Genomic DNA, 21,296 nt, shown 5'->3' on the forward strand with positions numbered 1-21,296 from the left:
AAAATAGCTAAATTGACGCCAAAAGTCAATATTTCATATCTATTGTACGCCATTGGCTTGTAAAACGATCTCTGTCATGGCAAGTTTATTAATGAGTATGCGAGAAATTTTTAAGGAGACCACTGCCGATGGTTGTGTTTTTGAGTTTTTGGCTTCCCACATACATATTCACATGCATACCAACGAGAAGATTTTTCGCAGACAAGTTCCGTCGAAGATTTGGTAGAAACTATGACATTGGTGAATAACCCCATATCAAATTTTATCAAATTAAAAGCTTCCTACAATAAAAGTTTCACCCCCAAGATTTAATTAAAATCCAAAATTTCCATGCTTTTGAATACATTTTTTTTCTATTTCCGAAAGTTCAATTGCATAAGAAATTTTCAGTTTTCAGCTAACAGTTGTTTCTGAGACAAGTTAACTTCCAATAATGTTTGAGTATCCAATTTTCTGAAAGACAAGTAATCAAGGGTTGGTCTTTTAATTAGGGAGAGTGCCGTAACGGAATCAAAGTCATGGGAACACCTAATGAAATGTTGATTCAACTTAATGAGCCGCAACTTGCAAGAAAGTCGCGTCGAACTGGGAAAAGGTTGTCTGCTTTGCAAGCGTAGGTGTTAGGGATATTAGTGCCTTTATGCCACAAGTAGGCTTGGTTTTAATTATCTTGTTTAATTTCGAGAACATATCTATCTACCACCTACGTAAAAGATAGTTAATTATCTTTGTCTATTACATAAAAAATAGAAGGTTACAAAAACCCACTTGTTGCTAAATTATTCAGATGGATTATGTTCACTTGATGTACTGCTTCAGTAGCTCTAATGGCTGGTTTAGATATTTATAGTGGCCATATTATGATCATTAACCATTACTGTAATCATAAGCAATGCATTTTATGAGGCTCCTACTTTGAAGTTCCTATTAATTTATGGTCTATTTACTTTTATAGGTCAAAGGTCAATGGTCACCCTATTTCAAGTTCCCTATGGTCAATTTATTACCATATTTTTTCAGAATGTTAGCATTAATGATTTATTTTAAGTTTATATATTTTTTATTTTATAAATTTTATGAATATATATTAGTTTTTAATCTATGGATTGTGGATCCATTCTGCTGGCATCCGCGTTTGTATACAATATTATTGAAGGAGCAATTCGGTTTTAATAAATCTTTTTATAACAAATGAAGATCATAAAACGTAACAGAACCTCATAATTTATAAATTAATAAATTGTTGATATTATCATAATATTTTATAATTTATTGAATTTGTATTTTTTGAAAGCTTATTTTTTTAGCAACTAGGAAAATAAAGTTTTTTTAATCGACAGGATTGCGGCCTCCTCTTAGTTTAGAGGCTCTAGGCAACTGCCTATTTGGAAATCCACCACTGAATAATACATGCTATTATATGAAGATGTATGATATTACTCAATGTTGTTCAGAATTATGAATTAATTTTAACATCTTTATATTAATGATTCCTTTCTGTTCATTAAGATAGCTACTTTAAATATAAAGAAACCTCCTTAATACGTCATTCCTGTTATTTAACCCTTTAAAGGGCCATTTTTTTGTCATATTATGTTAAAATATTTTTAGGCTTGAAATTAGAATAAGAAAAGGGATTCATTTAGCTTATTAGATACATTTAATTTGATTCATTAATTAATTTGGTTAATTAATAATTAAGTAACAAATCAAGACACATCATTTTGTCTGAGATAAAGAACTGAAGCATCTAAGTGTCTGACTTATTAAAAAAATTTGTCAGAACTGATGCCAACCTACATAATTTCATACAAAGATTGATAAATTTGGTGGAAAGTATACTTCCCACGGCCTTAGAAAGGGTTAATGGCCAATTTTCATCTCTATTCAATCTAGTGTTAAAGTAATCTTTCTAGCGTCGCAAATATTCTATAATGTATAACCGATTTTGAACTTAGAATTCATCAATAATTGTTTTTTACTTTCTCGAATATGAAATATATAAAGAGAAAGTATTGTAATCGTATAAAATATTTGAACTCGAGCATTTGACGAAGCCCTATTTTTCAGATCTTACCGAGTACGGATATTTTTAGAATTATGTCTCTCTATGAGTGAGATTCTAAAAAATACTTATTTAGAAAAATCGAATTTAATATCTGGTCTTTGCATTAAATATGTAGATTTCTATCTAACTTTGAATGAAATTCATTCACAGGAAATTTTTAGGTCTGCCTATCCGAGTAAAGTGAATTTTATAATTACAAAAGGCAAAATGATAGATAGATAAAAATTGTTACAGAATTTAATAATCTATATCGAATTTTGAGCCGAAACTGTGGAATGTTTGACTGTTTTTCGCCTGTATATTTGTAGTCTGTTTCTCTGGATATACGAATATAAATGAGTGCTATAATTAGAGAATCTACAGAACAAGATAGATAAAGTATGGTGCATAAGTTAAGCATCTAAAATATAAATCCGTATGAAATTTTTAATCAAATCAGTCTAATTGATTTTCTGTCGGTCTGTGCTTTTGCATGCATGAAAGGCGATATCTCAAGAATCATATGATCTTTCAACTAGAATTATAATTCTGTCTGAAATTTTGTTTTCGAATTTGTTTCAATTTTGTTTTTGAAATTTTGAATGACAAAAAAGTGTCAAAATATACACTCGGTACCACGAAACATGAAACGATCATGCACGGGAACACTTGAGTACTCATGACCTTCATGGTATTCTTCTTTGATTTTGTATAATCAAAGAACAATACCATGAAGGTCATGAGTGTCATTCACTCAAAGTCAAGTGAAGGTCATTTCACTCAAAAGCCAAACAGCATGCTTCTTAATTATACGAAGTATTATCAATATTGTATGATGTAGTTAAATATTGTATATTGTATGATATTGATTGTACAATATTGTATATTGTATGATATTGATATTGTATGATATTAATTGTACAATATTGTATATTATATGATGTAGTTAACAGATAAGTGATGATAAATATCCTTATTGAGAAGGTTGCCAAATTACACAACCTAAATATTTTTTTATGCACAGTGGTAAAGTAATAATTTCAATAAAACAAAGCAATGGATATTTTGCAATTTATTTGCTTTCAAAATAATTTAATTAACTTTTAAAAAATGCATTTTAAAGTAAAGGAAAGTCCATTAAAAACTTTATGGCACTGATACAATTAAGAAAGGCAATTTCCTAAATTGGAAACACAACCTCCTTAAAGCTCAGTAAAACAAAAGAACTTTCCTGATTCGGAATATCAGATCAGAAAACAATATATAAGCGTAAGAATGACATTTAACGAACTCTATGCCTTTCTCTAGGGAGGGAGAGGGCATATCTATAATTTGGAGTCACGAAAACATTGGCAGAAGTTCTTTTGCCAAATATTTCAACATTAGCACGCAAAATGCCAATGCAAACATTTATCTTTACTCAAAATATTTCATTAAATTTTTATAACTGAATTCCTTCAAATACATTTTCTCCGCTTATAAATGAATAGTAATTTTTTTTTCTTTTGCGTTTTGGATCACGAATTAAATGATCTATAATCTTGAACTATTCGAACTCTCTGCACTTTTTCAGATTAAAAAAAAAAGATTCCTGATATCTTTAAATTCTCATAAAAGTTTCAGCGCTCCCTGAAGACAAAATCATAATTTCGAATATAAAGTGTTAGTCAATAAAAAATGAAGAGGGATTTAATTAAAGTGGCTAAGTAGCAAAATTTACTAAGAAGTTTCATATATCTTCAAATGTTCAACTTCTTTTAGGAACATATTTTAAATAATTTGCAGGAAATGTCTGTGAAAATTTTGGCGACCACAGGATTATTCTACAATATCCTTTTTGAATTAAGGAATTTATCAATGGCTCTTTTTTGTACTTTTTTATGCGGATTCTCCTCTTACATCAACTATACTCCAGACAAAAAAAAAATGCACCTATTGATATGCTAAAAAAACTTTATATATTATTTCATCCATGCTTAAAACAGTTTCTCCAACTCCAGAATATGTTACAAACTATATCACTGAATTGTATTTATTTATTTGGTTAGTGCGCTTCTTAGCATCTAGATATCAACCAAAATGCTCCTATGGGATCATTCTCTGATGAAGTATCCAAACACCCGCTGATGTTTAGTTTAGTTTAGCTATATTTACGTCCCGTTTAAAGCAATACTAGGGGCTATTTTGGGACGGACCTCGTCATTTTGAACCGTGGTCAGATGGCGAGGATACCTGAGTTGGCATCCCCCTCATTACACCATAAGGAGGACGTTTGGCTTGACGGATTTAGCGTGAAACAGACCCTCTTACTTCGGTGGAATCGGGTCTCGAACTTGAAACCCTACGGCTCGAGCACCTAAGAGCCGCAGAGCCCCTAGTACATTACTAGAGCTGACTAGTACATTTTCTTTAATAACTTTTTCAAACGCTAGCACTTTAGGGTGATTTTATTTCATCTGAAATATTAATATTAGACCAGAGAGATAAGCAAGGTCATCAAAATATAAAACTCACTTTAAGATTGTGATAGCATAGTGGAACAATAAATCTACTTTTCAAATTGATGGTTTCATTTAACTCAAACTTAAACATGATAAACATTTTTTTAATTTCTTGTATAGGAAAAATACAAAAAGAAAATATTGTAATACCTAAAAAAAAATCGAATTCGAGATTTTGATGAATTTCTATGCTTTGGATTGCTTTAAATCTGAAAAGCTTGGAATCTCCTTGAATCTGAAAAATTTGGGATTTCTTTGAATATGACTTTTGAAATGATGTCAATCGATCCCTCTTCTGCCTGTCTGTAAACACGATGACTAAAAAATGATTTGGAATAGGCGAATGAAATTTGGTGAATGGTTTTTACACCAAATTTTTAGATTACCATGAAATTTTAGACACAATCCATCCAGGAAAAGTCTTGCTGTTCGAAATAAATAAACGCGATTCCTAGAAAACGCAAAGAGCTAGATAGATGACATCTGGTTCACTGATTTAGTATTATAATGCAGATCCCTGTGAAATTTGGAACAAAATATGTCCAGATACTGACCGTTTGTCAGTCTTTATTTTTTCACTTATGTAAACTCAATAATTCGAAAATGCTTTGAATTAAATAAATGAAATTTGGTACAACACCGTTTGACTACAATTGTAATACTTTGTCAAATTTTGGTTTAAATCGATCTATAAAAAGATTTCGAAAATATGTATTCGATGTATTTTAGATGCTTTCGACATTAGATATATTTAATGTATTCGATATTTATTTTAAGATGTGTGCTTTCTTTAAAAGTTTTAGCGAAAAAACATGAAATCTTTCAATTCCTATTTCGTAGAAATTCAGATATATCAGTTAATTCTTCTAGGTGTTAAGTAACATGTGTGAAAAATTTCATTTGAATCCATCAAAGTTCAAACAAATGAATTTTTCAATTACTTATACATTGTATTTTATGAAGGTGAAATCTCACTCTTTGTCGCCTCAAAGCTTTCAATAATGGGAGAAAATCAAAAGATTAAATATTTTATCCAACCATGAAAACAGTTTAAATTCCATTGCAACAATGGAATTATTGAAAAAATTAAGCAAAAAAATATGTTTAAAAATTATCATAATTAAGAAAAGATTTCCTGGATAATAAATTAATAACATTAAAAAGACGATTTTAAAATATTGAAAATGTCCTGTTCTATGGAAATGCCTTGTCCTATTGAATGCCAATTCACATGCAGATGCATAAATACATATACATTCCTCTTTATTATTGCTAGATACATAATAAATATTAAAAATAAGTCAAAATGTGAATATATATTATTTATATCATATCAAAGGCCCGACAACAGAATGCAATGATTTTCCTTTAATAATCTCTTCTCGAAACTCTGAAAATTTCACACTACGAGAGTGTCGAATTGGCGGAGCACAGGATTATCGAGACGCCATTGAATTTGACCTATTAATTCTTCAAATTTATTTAAATAAATAAAAAGTATAATGTTCCAACATCGAAACAAATTTTTTCAATAAACTGTGTCAGACGTGAAATATTTTTTACTTTAATATATATTTCAATTTATTTACTTATATTTCTCGAAGAAGCTGGCTTCCTAATTTCAACTAGCAACAACTATTGTTTCCCAGCAGTTGAAGTCGGTGGTTTCGTTCCTGCGCCAACCACATGATTTTAAAAAAGGAAATGCAAAAACTGTAGAAATTATGTAATAAAGAGGGGAAAAAACTAATAAATTAAAATAATTATGCATTCAATTTTAATTTTAGCTTGCTATTTTAAAATGCGATAAAATTTCTGAATCGTAACATTAAGTTGAATAAATTCTATAATGAATAACAACTATATAATATTGCCACATTGGAAAGCGGCGGTCGACACTCCATGGCCGAATGGTCATAGCATTGGTCTCTTAATCAGGAGATCGTAAGTTCGAATCCCGCTATTGACAATGCGATTCAAAGTCTGTGTAAATATTCCTTGATTTAATGTTTCCCTTAATTTCATGTTACAGCAGATTCTGGACCTTTCTTTAGTTTACTAGACAAGTGTTCTGGGCTTTCCTTACTGTCTCCAGAAAAGTATTCTGGAACTTTCCCTGCTAGTATAAAAGCAGAAGATTTGTCAGTCATTGTAATCTCAGTCCTGAGTTGAGTTAATAAATTGGTTTAGCTCTACTTCTTGTGTGTGTCGTGTTCCACACTAAAGAATCTACGTTATAATATTAATACTATATAATATTCGAAATAAGCTTAGAATAATATATTTCATAAAGGTTACCAATTTTGTTCATATTTTTATTAATATAAAGTATAATTTTTATAAGCAATTTCATAATGAAAATATAAACTTGATTATTGCACTTAAACTTTAAAGAAGAAGAAACTTTATACAAATACATGGTTTTAAGAATTTTATAACATCAAACCTATTTACTTATATACATATTATAATCTTAAGAAAGAATTTCATAACAAACCAGCAGAAGAAATCCCTCCAAAAACTTTCTCGCATATTCCCTAATAACGAAGATATCTTCTACCCCCCCCCCCCATGAGAAAACCTGAAAAACTTTGAGTGGGGCCGTGAACCTTTGGTGTCCAGATTTTTGTTTTCAGATTTCCACTTTTGAGAATTATATGCTTTGTAGTATAGTGAAACAAAAACTAAATACAAAATTTGAATGCCTCTTTTAGATCAAATGAAATCAAAATTGAATGCAGAACTATAATTCAAATTAGAAAAAAATCACATACGGAATTTCATGAATGTTGTGTTTTTGAGTTATAACGTTTACATACATGCAAATACAGACCAACAGTCCTGGGTGTGACCGATTTGATTCAAATTTTTATTCGAATCTACAATTTAGGTATTAAATCTGTGAACCAAATTTTATTTACGGCTCTATGCGTTTTATAATTACCGTGCTTCTTACATTTAGAAAGATACACTTTCATTAAATAATTTTTTTTTTCAATACGTGACAAAAATCCTCAAATTTAGTTTAAAGATCGTTTCCAAATTTCATTCGTCTAGTTTAAAGTGCTTTCGATATATCATGTTCGCAATCAGACAAACATAATTACAAAAATGCAGTTTTCGATTTCAGAAAACATGGAAATTCTCCTAAATCTCGATATCTAATTTTTCGATGATTACAATACTTTTAAATTTTATTTAAAGTTATTAGAAAGTTAATGGAGCATTCCCACTGGTTTGTTTTATTATGTAGCCTATCTCTATCTCTCCTAATAATAAAGGAGAAAGGGTGTTCTTGTGTATTTTTGGCACTCTGCAAAATAGACCTTTTAACCAAGAACGTTCTTTCTTTCGCCACATAATATCCCCGAACTTGGAATCTCTAGGATTCCCTGTCGGTTGAAAGGATATACGTGGGAGTATTTATTAAGATAAAAGAAATACACATAAAAAGACATAAAATATCAATATATACAAAAAAAGACATAAAATATCAATGTACACATAAAAAGACATAAAGTATCATCAATACACATAAAAAGTAACTGTATACAATATTATAATGATGAAGGAGGTGTTCGGTGGGGAGTATGAGTAGATGAAATCAATTGAAGTTAATATATTCTGGAGAAGAGCTTGGTTGAGAAATGAAACGAAAATTTATACTAGGCTTGGGTCTGGAGAAATCAATTCCTCGTTTAAATTTATCAGAGCCGTACATGGGAGGGAAAGAGTGTGGTGCAATCTTTTTGAAATTTTTATTTTAATTAAGCAAAAGTTAATCTAAATTTTGGTAATTTGGTAATTTTATGACATCTGAAAATGATATTGAACGAAACGGAGAGCACGCATTTTTTAAAGTTAAAAACTTGTTTTTTAAATGATATCAATTTAATTTAATTACTTGACCACGTGTAATTGTTCCTAAATTTTGGCCAATTTTAAAAATTATTTTTTTCATAAATTTTAACAATAGATTATCTTATGATAATAAAATTCAAATCACTTTTCATTGTTTGCATCAAGTATGTAATCATAGGATTTTCTTCCAGTGTTAAAAGACCCCCCCCCCGCCCCAAATAAAAGGCCTCGAAAATTATGTGAGCAGTTTACATGAGGAATCGTAATTTGAAATTACATTACAGTAAAAACCACTATGATGTCATGGGACTCGACTCAATTTAGAAAGGTTCTTGTACACAATAAACAAAAGAAGCATAAAATTTTTATATTAAATTGGTTTTAACGTTTGTCACAATTTGACGCTTAAAAATATTTTATAGAGGGAATCATTTACGTTACGCTATGAAAAAGAGATTTATTGGACAATAAATTTGTAACGAACCAGTTAATCTGTTGAAGTTATACAGAACTTTAAAATAACAGCTAATATCGTTTTTTTTTGTTGTTGTTCTTTTTGAAACGGCAATGAAAAGATATTGTTTTGTTGTTCAAATAATAATATAAATTGCGTATAAGAGCTGTAATAAAGATTATTTTGAAGAAAAATATGGAATAATGTTATTCAAAGTAACGGAGTTCTAATTATTAATAATTTGGAGGCAGGGCCACTAACTGGTGATTAGGGATATTTTTTATTTGAAAGTGAATATGGTTGATGGCGATAAAAATGTTGAAGAAAGTACGCACGAACTGCTCAAAGTAAGTGTTAAAATCCCTCCTTTTTGGATGAATCGCCTAGAAATTTGGATTTTAGCCAGCGCAATTTAAGATAATTGTTTCGGAGGTAACCAAATTTAGATACTTAGTGTCACAATTAGGACCTAAATGTGTACAAAATTACACATATCTATCATTTGGAGTCAGGACCAATAGATCATCAAATGCTAATCGATTAATATGGTAAATAAACTCAAGCAACTCCCTAAACTCAACATGGTACGAATTGGGAGGAAGAATTTCGAATTAATTTACCATTTAAAATGTGAAATGAAAAGGAAATAATTCTAAGATAATTCAAAATTTATCTAATAGACTTAGCACAAGAGTGAAAACAAGAATGCTTTACTAATGTATATTACCAAAATGATTCACCGTCATGCATTCATTTATACAGCACGTTACAACTTGCTTCAATTTACAAACACCTGCTGGTGCTTCTACCAAATGCGCAGAACCATAAGCTTGTGTTTTTTTTCCCTTCTTGTAGAGCGTCATAATGTATCATAATTATTTTGTCAGGTCATCAAGCAAAAATGAAAGTTTTTCAAACTTTCTAAATTACATCCATCATCGAAACCGCCGCGCAAAGGTCAAATTGCACGACGGCAATTGATATACTGACTAACATGATGCGTTTTGCATTAAATATTAAAAGGAAGCAGAGACGAGGAATTTTTTTCTTCCAAAAACAGGACCATTTTTATTTATGAGGAGGCGTTCTACGTCCGGGATGCCATCTAGCGGAAGTATTGTGTATCGTTGCAACAAATAAGTGGCATAAAGAGGACATTCAATCCATCTAAGTGTCCTGCTAAAGCCACACCTTGCAGGACAGTGACAGCCAAAAGGAATACGCCCATCGGGATAGCCATCAAATTTCGACTGTTTTATTCAATAAGACAGTTTCCGAGGCGGGGACATCGTTTGCTATTTAGGGACCATGTCGTCAACGCTTATCAAATGCGGACAATACTGGAACATCATTTTTTCCATTGTACTCAATTCAAGGAATTCCTGGTTTTCATAAGAATCGGTTGCATATGCCCCTGAGGCAACCGAGTATACGTTTTAACAAACTGAAGGAGATTTTAATAATTTTCGAAGAGTTGTATGTTTACTTCTACATATGAAAAAAGTTCCTGATATACAATTTTTTCAAACTCACCTTGTTTCTTGACAAACTGGGGATTAGAAAGGATAGTGTTATGATCCATCAACAGAAACATGAATCAATTTGTGATTTTCAAGGAATCCGAAGCTTTTTCAATATATTAAAAAACTTCTCATGTACAAATTGTATAAATCTTTTTTTAAAATAATAACTGTATCTAGTTTGGTCTTTTTGACCTTGTTATAATACCACCAAGGAAATGTTACTACTCCAACTCATCAATGAAAATATCAATCACTTTGTATTTTTTAAGGAATTCGACATGCTTTTCAATATTTTAAAACTTGCAGATACAAAATGCACAATGTTTTTAAAAAATCTTTAATAAACATGTATTTTTAAACTTACAAAGGAAATATTACAGCTCAGACTCATCAAAGGCATCATCAATCAATTTGTAATTTTCAAGGAATTCCACGTTTTCTTCAGTAATGTGAAAAAAGTCCTCACATACAAATTACATAAATCTTTTTAAAAAATATCCTTATCTTATTTGGGTTTTTTTTACCTTATTATAATATTACCAAGGAAATGTTACTACTCGAACTCATCAATGGAAACATCAATCAATTAATTTTTAAGGAATTCGATATGTTCTTCAATGTTTGAAAAATTGTAGATACAAACTGCATAATTTAAAAAAATTATATATCTCTAACCAGCTTGTTTGTTTTAACCTTACATAGTTACTCTGTTATTGCTCTGATTCACCAATCACTTTGTAATTTTCGAGGAATTTGACACTTTCTTCAATATACGAAAAATGTCTTTCTTGCAAATTGTATAATTTATATATATATATATATATATATATATATATATATATATATATATATATATATATATATATATATATATATATATATATATATATATATATATATATATATATATATATATATATATATTTCTTTTTTGAGGAATTATTTGATCTTGGGAATTTTTAAATACTATTATGGAAGAGCCACTCCTCTGACTCATCAAAGGAAGCATGAACAAATTTGACTCTTGATATAAGATTGGTCTGTTTTAAAAATATTTTCCCTTCTTGAGGAACTGTTTGATCTTGGGAATTTTTAAATACTATTATGGAAGAGCCACTCCTCTGACTCCTCAAAGGAAGCATGAATAAATTTGACTTTCGCTATAAGATTGGTCTGTTTAAAAAATATTTTCCTGTCTTGAGGAATTATTTGATCTTGGGAATTTTTAAATACTATTATGGAAGAGCCACTCCTCTGACTCCTCAAAGGAAACATGAATAAATTTGACTCTCGTTATAAGATTGGTCTATTTTAAAAGAATTGACTCATTTTTTAAACAGTTAAATATTATAAAGAATTTAAAAATCTTTTTAATAAGTAAATTGTCATTTTCAAGCTGCAAAAGGAGCAAGATGTTAATAAATAAATGCCAGATATGAAATATGTGTCAGATTTGTTTCACTAATTTGGTTTTACTGATTGAATCAATTTGTTTTTACAAAATTATATGATCAATTCTTCAAAGTTAACAAGGGCTTTCCTTTGATCGAAAAAAGTTATGATATAATTGAAAAAAATTGTTTCAATTTCTTCAAAATTCCTTTTTATTTTAATTAAATTCTTAGAAGTTGAAAATTATTTGCTGACTTGCAGAACCGACACAAGCGGAGCATGATTCTGAACTTCCTCAGTGTCTCAAAATACTAGAGCTCAGAGAAGGAGATTTTCCATTTCCTTCCAACAATGGAATTTCAGTTGGACCAAGAGATAGAGCTCACCATTACCTCCTTTTTTCCTTCATGAGTTGATTTTGACCCTCATCTCTGAACTTGCAACAAAAATTTTGAATTTATAAAAGTGTGAAACAAAATGGTATATCGCCAAATGTTTAAACAAAGTAACCAGATATCTTAAAGTCACATCAATTATTAATTTTTTTCTTTTTAAAAATACTTTCAATTGTATTTTTCCCTTTCATCAAATTCTTTCCTTTTCTTTATACGAAGTATAGAGAAAGTATTGTAATTTTCAAGAAATTCGAACTCTAAGTTCGAAAAGCACATTTTTGGAAAGTGTTCATCTGTTTGTGACAAAAAAATAAGTCAAAAACTCTTTGAGTTATAGTTGAAATTTAATATACGGTTGTTACATCAAATTTGTAAATTTTTATCAAATTTTGAGCAAAATCAGAGGAAGTCTGTCTGTACGGCTGTTCGAATCTAAGTTAATATGGCATCAACAGTTGCATTTAATTCACTGCTTACGAAATTTATTTTGATTAATTTTTCCAATGATAAAATTGAAATAAAAGAATTACTTTCTTTAGAAAAATCAGGATCTTTACTTCAGTTTTTACTTCCTGTTACATATGCTTTTTAATTTACATCCACAATTTCTAACACATTGATTCAATTCAATTACTTTTTTTTTCTATCGCATCAAATAACAAGGTGAAATACTTTAAAAACCTATTCCATACCAATGGTTTAACAACCTAAAACCTAAGAAGCCGATAATCTTTGCTACCAAGCCGGTCACTAATGACGGCTAGCTTTGAAAAATAACATTAAGATAGACGAATGAAGCCTGAAAGATTATCATGCAATGATTGATGTCTTGGACTAGAATTTTCGAATTTCCTTAAATCTTTTTTTTTTGCAACAGGTGTTTGCTAATGACAAAGAAATAAGATGATAATTTCAGCAACATAACCTTCGAAAGTAATATACTTATTGCCCTTTTTGTCTAATAAAAACGCATCTGATACATTTATTACATAACATATAAAAGTAATGAACCCATTTTATGTTTTCGGTCACATCAACAAAATTAGCTAATGAAAGGTGTATTCCATATATCCAGAGAATAAATTATAGTATAACATTGAGCGATATTACGTTTTTATGTTCAAGAGGTTTATTACTTATTATGAAGTTACGGTTTTATAGCGAGGGTGTGCTATTTGAGATACTTTTGTGACTTATCTCTTTATAGATCTTCCAAGCAAGAGAAATTGATTTTATGCTTTCTATAATAAATATGGTTTCTATCTATATGCTATCTGCCAAAGTTTTAAATCCTTAGTCTTTGTTTTGCCTTAAGTAATTTTAATAATATATAAAAATTATTTAGTTAAAAAGTAGTCAATACTTAAAAAAAAAAAAAAAAATAGAAATCTGCTATCGCAAATATCATGTTATCATGTGAGAACATTATTATTTTTTAAGTCATAGTTTGTCTTAATAAATTTAAGTCATTGCCCAGTTTAAATCGGTTTGGAACAATCACGTGACTATCAGATTACGCATGCATCGATATTTAGAAAATGATTTTTTTTTTTTTTTCTATCTCAAAATCGTTCGAGCTCCAAAACTTTATCTCTAGGTTTTTTTTATTGAGAAAATCCGGTTTGAACTAGATTGGAATGATCACTTGACTACTGTATTGTGCAATCGTTAGTTTTTAGAAAACCGACGATTTTTTTTTCATCTCAAAATCTTTCGAGCTTCATATATTTATATATATATATATATATATATATATATATATATATATATATATATATATATATATATATATATATATATATATATTAATATGTAACATTATTTGTTGTGAACCATGAATGCAGTTTGAAGAGACTTAGTAATTTTTAAATTCTTTTTAATCCATCGGGAAAGCATAATTATTTACAAGCAGAGACGCCACAGAGCAGACAAAAGCCGAAGTGGCGAAAAAGGCCGAAATAAATTATCCCTCGCCTTATATAACCTTAGATTTTGATAGGGAAAATATTTCTTCACAGTGCTAATATATTATTAAGAGTCTGATAGGGATTTCTGACACATGTCAATCACATGTAAGGGAAACACAGGGATCTTTTAAGAAAGAATGTGCTTACTGGACATTTTTACCCCTTCACGCCGAGCGTGTGAAAGTATCGGCGTTTAGCTGACTAAGCAATTTTATAAAGCTTCTCTTGAATTAATTAAGTAGAGAAAGTGGAATTGTATCACGAAATAAGAGAATATTTTTAGAATAAAGTTACTATGGGCTAAATTAAGATAAAATCTTGGAAATTAATTAAATTGAAATTAAGAGTTTAAAATATCATTACATATATATATATATATATACATAGACACACACACACATACACACCTTTTGATACTTGTTCTCGCTGTTTCGTGTTGATTCCCGTGCTTATTCTGGTGATAACTTCTTATGATCCTGCCCTTTATTGGCCAGACAGGAGAAACGGGTATGAACATGATGAACCTTCACGCCAAGTTGCAACTATTTTTTTGGTGATAAGTCGCCAAGTGTGATAATCTTATTTATTATTTTCTAATAACCTTGAAGGCGAAAAATTGATGCTTGAAAAGCAATAAATTGCCAATTTTCGGCCTATGCATTTTGTGGCTTCAAACCAAAGCAACATCATGTTCTCACAAGATAAAAAAAGAGAAAGTTACGACTTTTAGTATGGACCGCGAGAAAATCGAAACAGAATCTGGATTTCATCAAAGGTTCGAAATCTAACACCATCCCAATCTATATCCATCTTTATACAGATTTAGTGCTTGTCCAATGGCGGTTTAAGGCATTTTGTAGCCCTATTCAGTGGTCATTATAATGCTAGTATTTTTGTAACTAGTCAATTAGTTTCGTATTTTGACATACTTTAATTTAATCAACTAATTTATAACTTATATGTGATCATCAAAATATAATGATGGTTGTATTCACCTAATCTTTACTTTTAATAATTTTGTCACAATACATGTTTTATTTATTTATTATTTTAATTGGTATAGAATCGAAAAAATGAGCAAAGTAACAAAATTCTCCAGAAAGACATCATAATTATGATTTAATAATTTTCTTAGCAATAAATAGAAATATTGTGTTATTCCCCTGATTTAGGGAGAAAATGCTGCATTAAATACAATGATCACAACCCGATCATGGTTCAGCATTTTCTAAAGTTCGAAAGCATGTCAATAAGTAGCGCTTTTAACTTTGAACACAATAATAAAAAAGCGCAATAAATGTCAATATAATTATTACTTTTCGACTATAACTGCCATTGATATTTGACCCAGTTCTGGTTTATTTTGAAAATCACAATTTCATAGTACGATATTGATTGTGAGTAGATCTACTGTCGCAGGATCCATTTGAAGTCATCGTCGAATTTCTGACCTATCTCTTCATGCATCCAAACAAATGAAAACATAGAGATGTCAAATCCAGGCTGTATGATGGATACTTCAAAACTTTCCAACCGAAATTTTGTATCTTTGCACGAATGGGGAGTTTAGTGTGGATTAGTTTAGTTTAGTTATATTAACGTCCCGTTTTTAAAGCAACACTAGGGTTATTTTGGGAGCACGCATGGGGAAAGGGAACAGTAAGGATTCGGTTGAAAAGTTTTGGAGTACCCATTATACAGTTTGGGTTTGACACCCTTAGATTTACAAGGATGAATTACTTACAGAGCTTCAATGTTTTTACATTCTCGAACGTGAAATATTCAGGCCGAAATTATTGCAATCATTAAACTTCAAACTTTAAATGAATTTCCCGTCGTAAATACCGAATATGGAAACACAATTTTGAATTATAGCTGTCCATAAACAAGGTCTCTTAAAACAGAATGATATACATGTATGAAATTTGGTCTGTTATATTTACAGCAAAATTGTTAATCTGCATGCAATCCTGAATTAAGTATCTTAAAGGGAAATGTATATGTCCGAGTGTTCGTGTGCATGTTAACAATGTTAGCATGCATAATTCATTCATTGGAGTATGAAATTCGGAATACAGTTTTATCATCTAAATTGCTAACTTGTTTGAAAAGTTAGAGTAAATCCATTAAGAAGTAAATTGTTTGCCGATCTGTGTGCTGCTATGAATATGATGGATGTAGGAATTTTTATTTTCTAGTATAGGAGGTATAAGAAAAATTTTGTATTTGTCAAAAAATTCGAACCTGAGACTTTGAGGAATCTCCGCATTTCATATCTCTCCGAGTTAGAAAAATCCATTTTGTCCCGGGTGGGGAGAAAGTTCCAAAATACATATTAGCACGATAGATTCAATAAAATTGCTAAATTTGCACCAACGGTGTATGTTTTCTAATTAATGTTCACTGACGCTATGTACGGAATTCGCTGCTTTAACCAAGGTGTACAACTTAAAGTTCGGGGAAGGGGATAAGTCTTTCTTTGGAGGGCGTGAGAGGAAGTTTTACGGAGATTACTCCAGATGATTTATGCATAATTTTGATAACTCTCGATCTGTATTGATAATTCTCCTTTATTCCAGTGACACTGCCGTATCCATTGAGGAGGAGGAGACTCCCGAGGAGGTGAAGGAGAACATGCGCCTCAACAAACAGATCATTGAGACCATCAAGCTACAGCCCTGGCGCATGAAGAAAAAGTACAAGATCCTCAGGTGAGCGCCCCTTCTCTCTTATTCTGTTCAAAAATAAAGAATGAAAAGTATTCATAATGTGCTATCGGATAAGAATCCTCAATTGGCAAACTGCCAAAAATATTCTTTTTTCTTTTTCTTTCCCCCCCCCTTTTTGGAAGAGAAAGAAAAACACAAGTAAAAAGAAAACGGAAATATATTTATGAGAAAAACATTGATTTATGTTTAGATTAAAATAACTATGCTTTTAATGTTATATTGCAGTGTGGATAAAAAGCATCTGCATTAATAGCTACAAAAACAGTGTTCTGTCCTATATATGATTTTGTCCATCTGACATGTTATTTCACTTTTTATCAACATTAAACTAGAATTGTTTACTCTTCACCTTTTGGATTCATTTGTCAATAAGTTAAGTGACTCGTCGATCACGAGTGACAAAAAATAAATAAAGAAAAAAAAAACATTCCACTTAGTCACCATCGTTCACAGCGATCTTCAAACCAAAGTTTATATTTTATGACTTGACAACAAACACCAACTGCCAGAAGTTGACACTCAAAGTTTTTTTTTTCTTTCAGAAAAGCCAAGGCTTACGTCCGTAAACACGAGGGCGAATTGGCTCAAAGTAAACGATCAAAGGATGTTTTTGCCAAGTACACGCTCCTTTGGAGCAGGGTGAGTATCACAGCACTTAACCACCTGCCAAGCACGGCCGCGCGTGTTTTGTTTATATCACAGATGAATTACAATCCAAATAAAGCTAAAGCAATCATTAGTTTTATTTCCCTAGTTGACTCGAATACTCTTAATGAATCACGCAAAATGTAGAGCACTTTTAAAGAAAGCAGCGAGTATTAAGAACTTAATAACTTCTTTATATTAAGCCTTCTATAATTGAAGCAAGAATTTTTATGTACTTCTCGACAAATTATTTTAAAATTTTTAATTTTTTTATTAATTGCCTCCTTTGATTCGTAAAATAATATGAGTCTATTATTATCATGTTGATCTAAGGTTAGTATATTAAGTAGAGTTAAAAATTGAAAAGAAACGTATGAGATGAAAGTAACATTCAAGTTGTTTTGTGAAAACCTTTTAATGCTCTGATTAGAAATTGTCAAATTTATCTTATGAATGAACAAAAAACTTTATTTGGTATATAAATATAATTCAGTTCTTTCTTAAGTAAAATAAAGACACAACTTGTTTGTTATAAATGTAAAAAAATTGGTTTATTGAGAATATTTTCTCATAGAAATTACAACATTTGTTAATTTTTTAAGCAATAAATGAATTTCAAAAAAATCTGGTTGTTTAGATTCAATCCAATAATCAAACCAATTTTTGATATCGGCGGGGAAATTTAATCTCTGTCCAAAAAAGGGCAATCTACATAAAACGAAATCAATTAGAGTTTGAAGGAGCAAAGTCAGGTGAATACGATGATTGGAAAAACAGTTCCAGAGGTGTAATTTCTGAAGTGAAGATTCTAAAGTTTCTTTCACTTTCTAGTGAAAGAAACTTTAGGGTGAGGGTTGGAAAAACAACTTTTTCGTGCTTTCTGCCCTATTCTAGATGTTTCTATTTCAATGATTCGTTCAAATTCATGAATTGCTGCTTGTATCGTTTACCATTGATGATTTAATCGGTTTGCAACAATTCATTATAACCTCTAGTATTTTGTCATGTGGAATGAAATCGTTATTTTAAATCCCTGAAACCGCACTTTGTAAGTAGTAGTATTCGATGGGATATAATCACCATACATGTCAAACAGCAAATGACCTGCTTCTGTTTCAGTTTTCTTTAAAATGAAAGAATGTAGTATAACTTCCTGCAAATGCTGTATGCTTGGTAAAAAACTTCAAATATTTTCTAAGCTAAAAATAATTTTAAAAATTAACCAGAGATCATACGCCAAATGTTGTTGTCAGATCTTCGAAATTCACCTTGTGGCGGATTGAATTGAGCGAGGATAGAACCTGGGACCTTGTGGTTCGCAACCCAGTAACATGACCACGATACAAAAACAATTGCTCTGGTAGCGTCGCTGTTAACTGGCTTATCAGTTTTCACCACAACCTTTCCCGGGTTATTAGCAGTCATATAACACCATTTATTCAAAATAGATGGAATCATATTTATACACCTATTTTAATCTACTTGTATCCAGTTTTGGTTATTAAGACGTCATTCTATAAATGAGCATATTTTTCTCAAGAAATGCTTATGATATCTTTTTACAGGGCTGGAACCGATTCAAAAGAGAAGTTGCCAATTTCATGGTGATGTTGACGCCGTGGGAAATGCGCATCAAACGAATAGAAAGTAAGTCTGTCGTTTACGGTGAAGATATCACATGCTTAAGAGAAATTTAATTTATTATTTAATAAGATATATACTAATTAGTAAAAAACGCAAATGTGAAATGCGATTTTAAATAAACGCTGATGAAAAGCCTTCTTCCCTTCTATAAAGTGATTTTTATAGGAAAGCCATAGTAAATTTGTTTATGATTCATCTTTCAATGCATGTTTCATGTGCGAATGAATATTTTGAAAGTGCCATTTATTTCAGCGTTCCCTATCAGCATAAAATGCCGAGCAATATAGTAATATTTTCATGATATTTTACAGCATTCCAAATTTCGAATACCTCACAGTTATCGTATATCTTTGCTGATAGAGTTTCAATCACTTATTTCACTAAGACTAAACGTATGCAAACTATTCCACAGAAGATATATTTTTGATTAATTGATTTAGAAGCTTGCTTATCACTTATTTTGGAGACAAAATTTAGTTCCACAAAAATAAGTAACTGCATAATATATTCCTAAAAGTAGGAAACATGCGAATGTCTTTACTTTAAATGCACAATATTCCATTTATATGTAAAGCAAAGTTTGAATAATTCAATAATCATAATATATGATGCACTTGCAATCTACATTTTTTTTTTTTGTAATTTTGGAAATTTTGCATGTACAATTTCTTTTTTCATAGTAATTTTGAATTTAACATATTACAACTTCTCCTAAAAACGTTTTATTTTACCACGCGCTTAATCAGACTGTTTACCTTTTTCTTATTCTTGAGAATTGCTGCGATGCCTCTTAGTGTATGTCTATTCTCTGCTCAACTTGGTTGGAGAGATTAATTGCACCGAGCAAATCCATCGCCTCTGATATTATCTGCTGTAACAAATCCAGGCATTTGAGATCCCTAAACAAACTAAATAACCTAAAAATTGGTGTACACAAAATTGTTCAGCATAAGGGATGTAAACTTTGAGAAGGGTTAGGTTACACTTAGACGACTTGGAATCACTTAGCAATGCCGCATAGGAAACGCTTGCAAAGTTGTTTGATGGCATTGTACAAGCACAGGTTCCCCAAAAGTTCTTTCAAAAACTCGTCATCTGAGCATTCCATAGTAAGATTCAATGACATCGCATCTGTCCACATTGAACATACATTGTCCACATTGAAGTGTGATTATTAACGAATGATGCTAGAATTGATGTCAACACATCCAACATTCAGATCGAAAATGAATATACCATATTAAAGCTCAGAAAAGAATTTTCACAGTAAATTCATTGCACATTATACATTTTAACTGGAACAACAATAACAAAAAAAAAAAGAAAAAGAATCCTGCCTGGAAAAATTCATTCCAAACTTTTTTTCTTAGGTACTCCCCTATTCCACCTCAAAGAGAGAGAGAGAGACTCAGCAAGTGAATATTAAATTATGTCCTAAAAATTAAAAAGGAATAAAACATTTGTAACTCCATCCATCTAAATACCAATATGCATATATGGCAGAAAAGTAAAGTTTCCGTTTTTTCCCCATGAACTATGCATATTGGATCTAAATTTTGAGTTTGCTGACGTCACTGGTTTCGTATAAGATTATGATTATGCCCTGTTCACTTGAGAAGCTTTGAAATCATTGGTTGTGATAATTGAATCTTGCTATAGAATTCAGAGATAAAGAGTTTTTGCAGGAACATTCGAGGAACATGGGCATATACAACGCCATCTACCTTGTATCGCAAGTGTTTCCTACTCAGTATTGCTGCATGATTCTGAGTCTACTTACATTCTGTACCTCTTAGAAATTTGTAACTATGGTGCTGTAACCCTTATAAATAAGAACGGAATTTATTTAAAAAAAATAATCAATATTTTTTTGTTATAAAATTTTATATTTCTAAATGGTATTTTTTTCATTTGATATGGAACTGCTTAATAACAGCCATTAACTTGCAATAGACAATAGTTATCAATTATAACATTTAAAAAAATCAGTGTAAGATTTTTCTTAATTTCTTTTTTCTCTCCGACAGGTCATTTTGGATCGGTTGTCGCCTCCTATTTCACCTTCCTTCGATGGGTTTTTTGGATCAACTGTTTTATATCTGCTTTTGTTTGCTGTTTCCTCATGGTGCCGGAGGTCA

The 21,296-nt window shown here is 30.6% G+C and overlaps 1 protein-coding gene across 1 annotated transcript in view; it reads left to right on the forward strand.

The window, feature by feature from the left end:
- The window catches only part of LOC129980726 (transmembrane channel-like protein), an 82,450-nt gene that overhangs the window by 10,776 nt on the left and 50,378 nt on the right, over nt 1–21,296 (forward strand). The window contains exons 2-5 of the mRNA XM_056091108.1: nt 16,720–16,851; nt 17,412–17,508; nt 19,080–19,161; nt 21,186–21,292. Of these exons, the coding sequence (XP_055947083.1) occupies nt 16,720–16,851; nt 17,412–17,508; nt 19,080–19,161; nt 21,186–21,292 (418 nt within the window). The remainder of the gene's footprint in view (nt 1–16,719; nt 16,852–17,411; nt 17,509–19,079; nt 19,162–21,185; nt 21,293–21,296) is intronic.

This window comes from Argiope bruennichi, chromosome 8 (genome assembly GCF_947563725.1).
Source record: "Argiope bruennichi chromosome 8, qqArgBrue1.1, whole genome shotgun sequence".
In the NCBI taxonomy this organism is placed as follows: domain Eukaryota; kingdom Metazoa; phylum Arthropoda; class Arachnida; order Araneae; family Araneidae; genus Argiope; species Argiope bruennichi.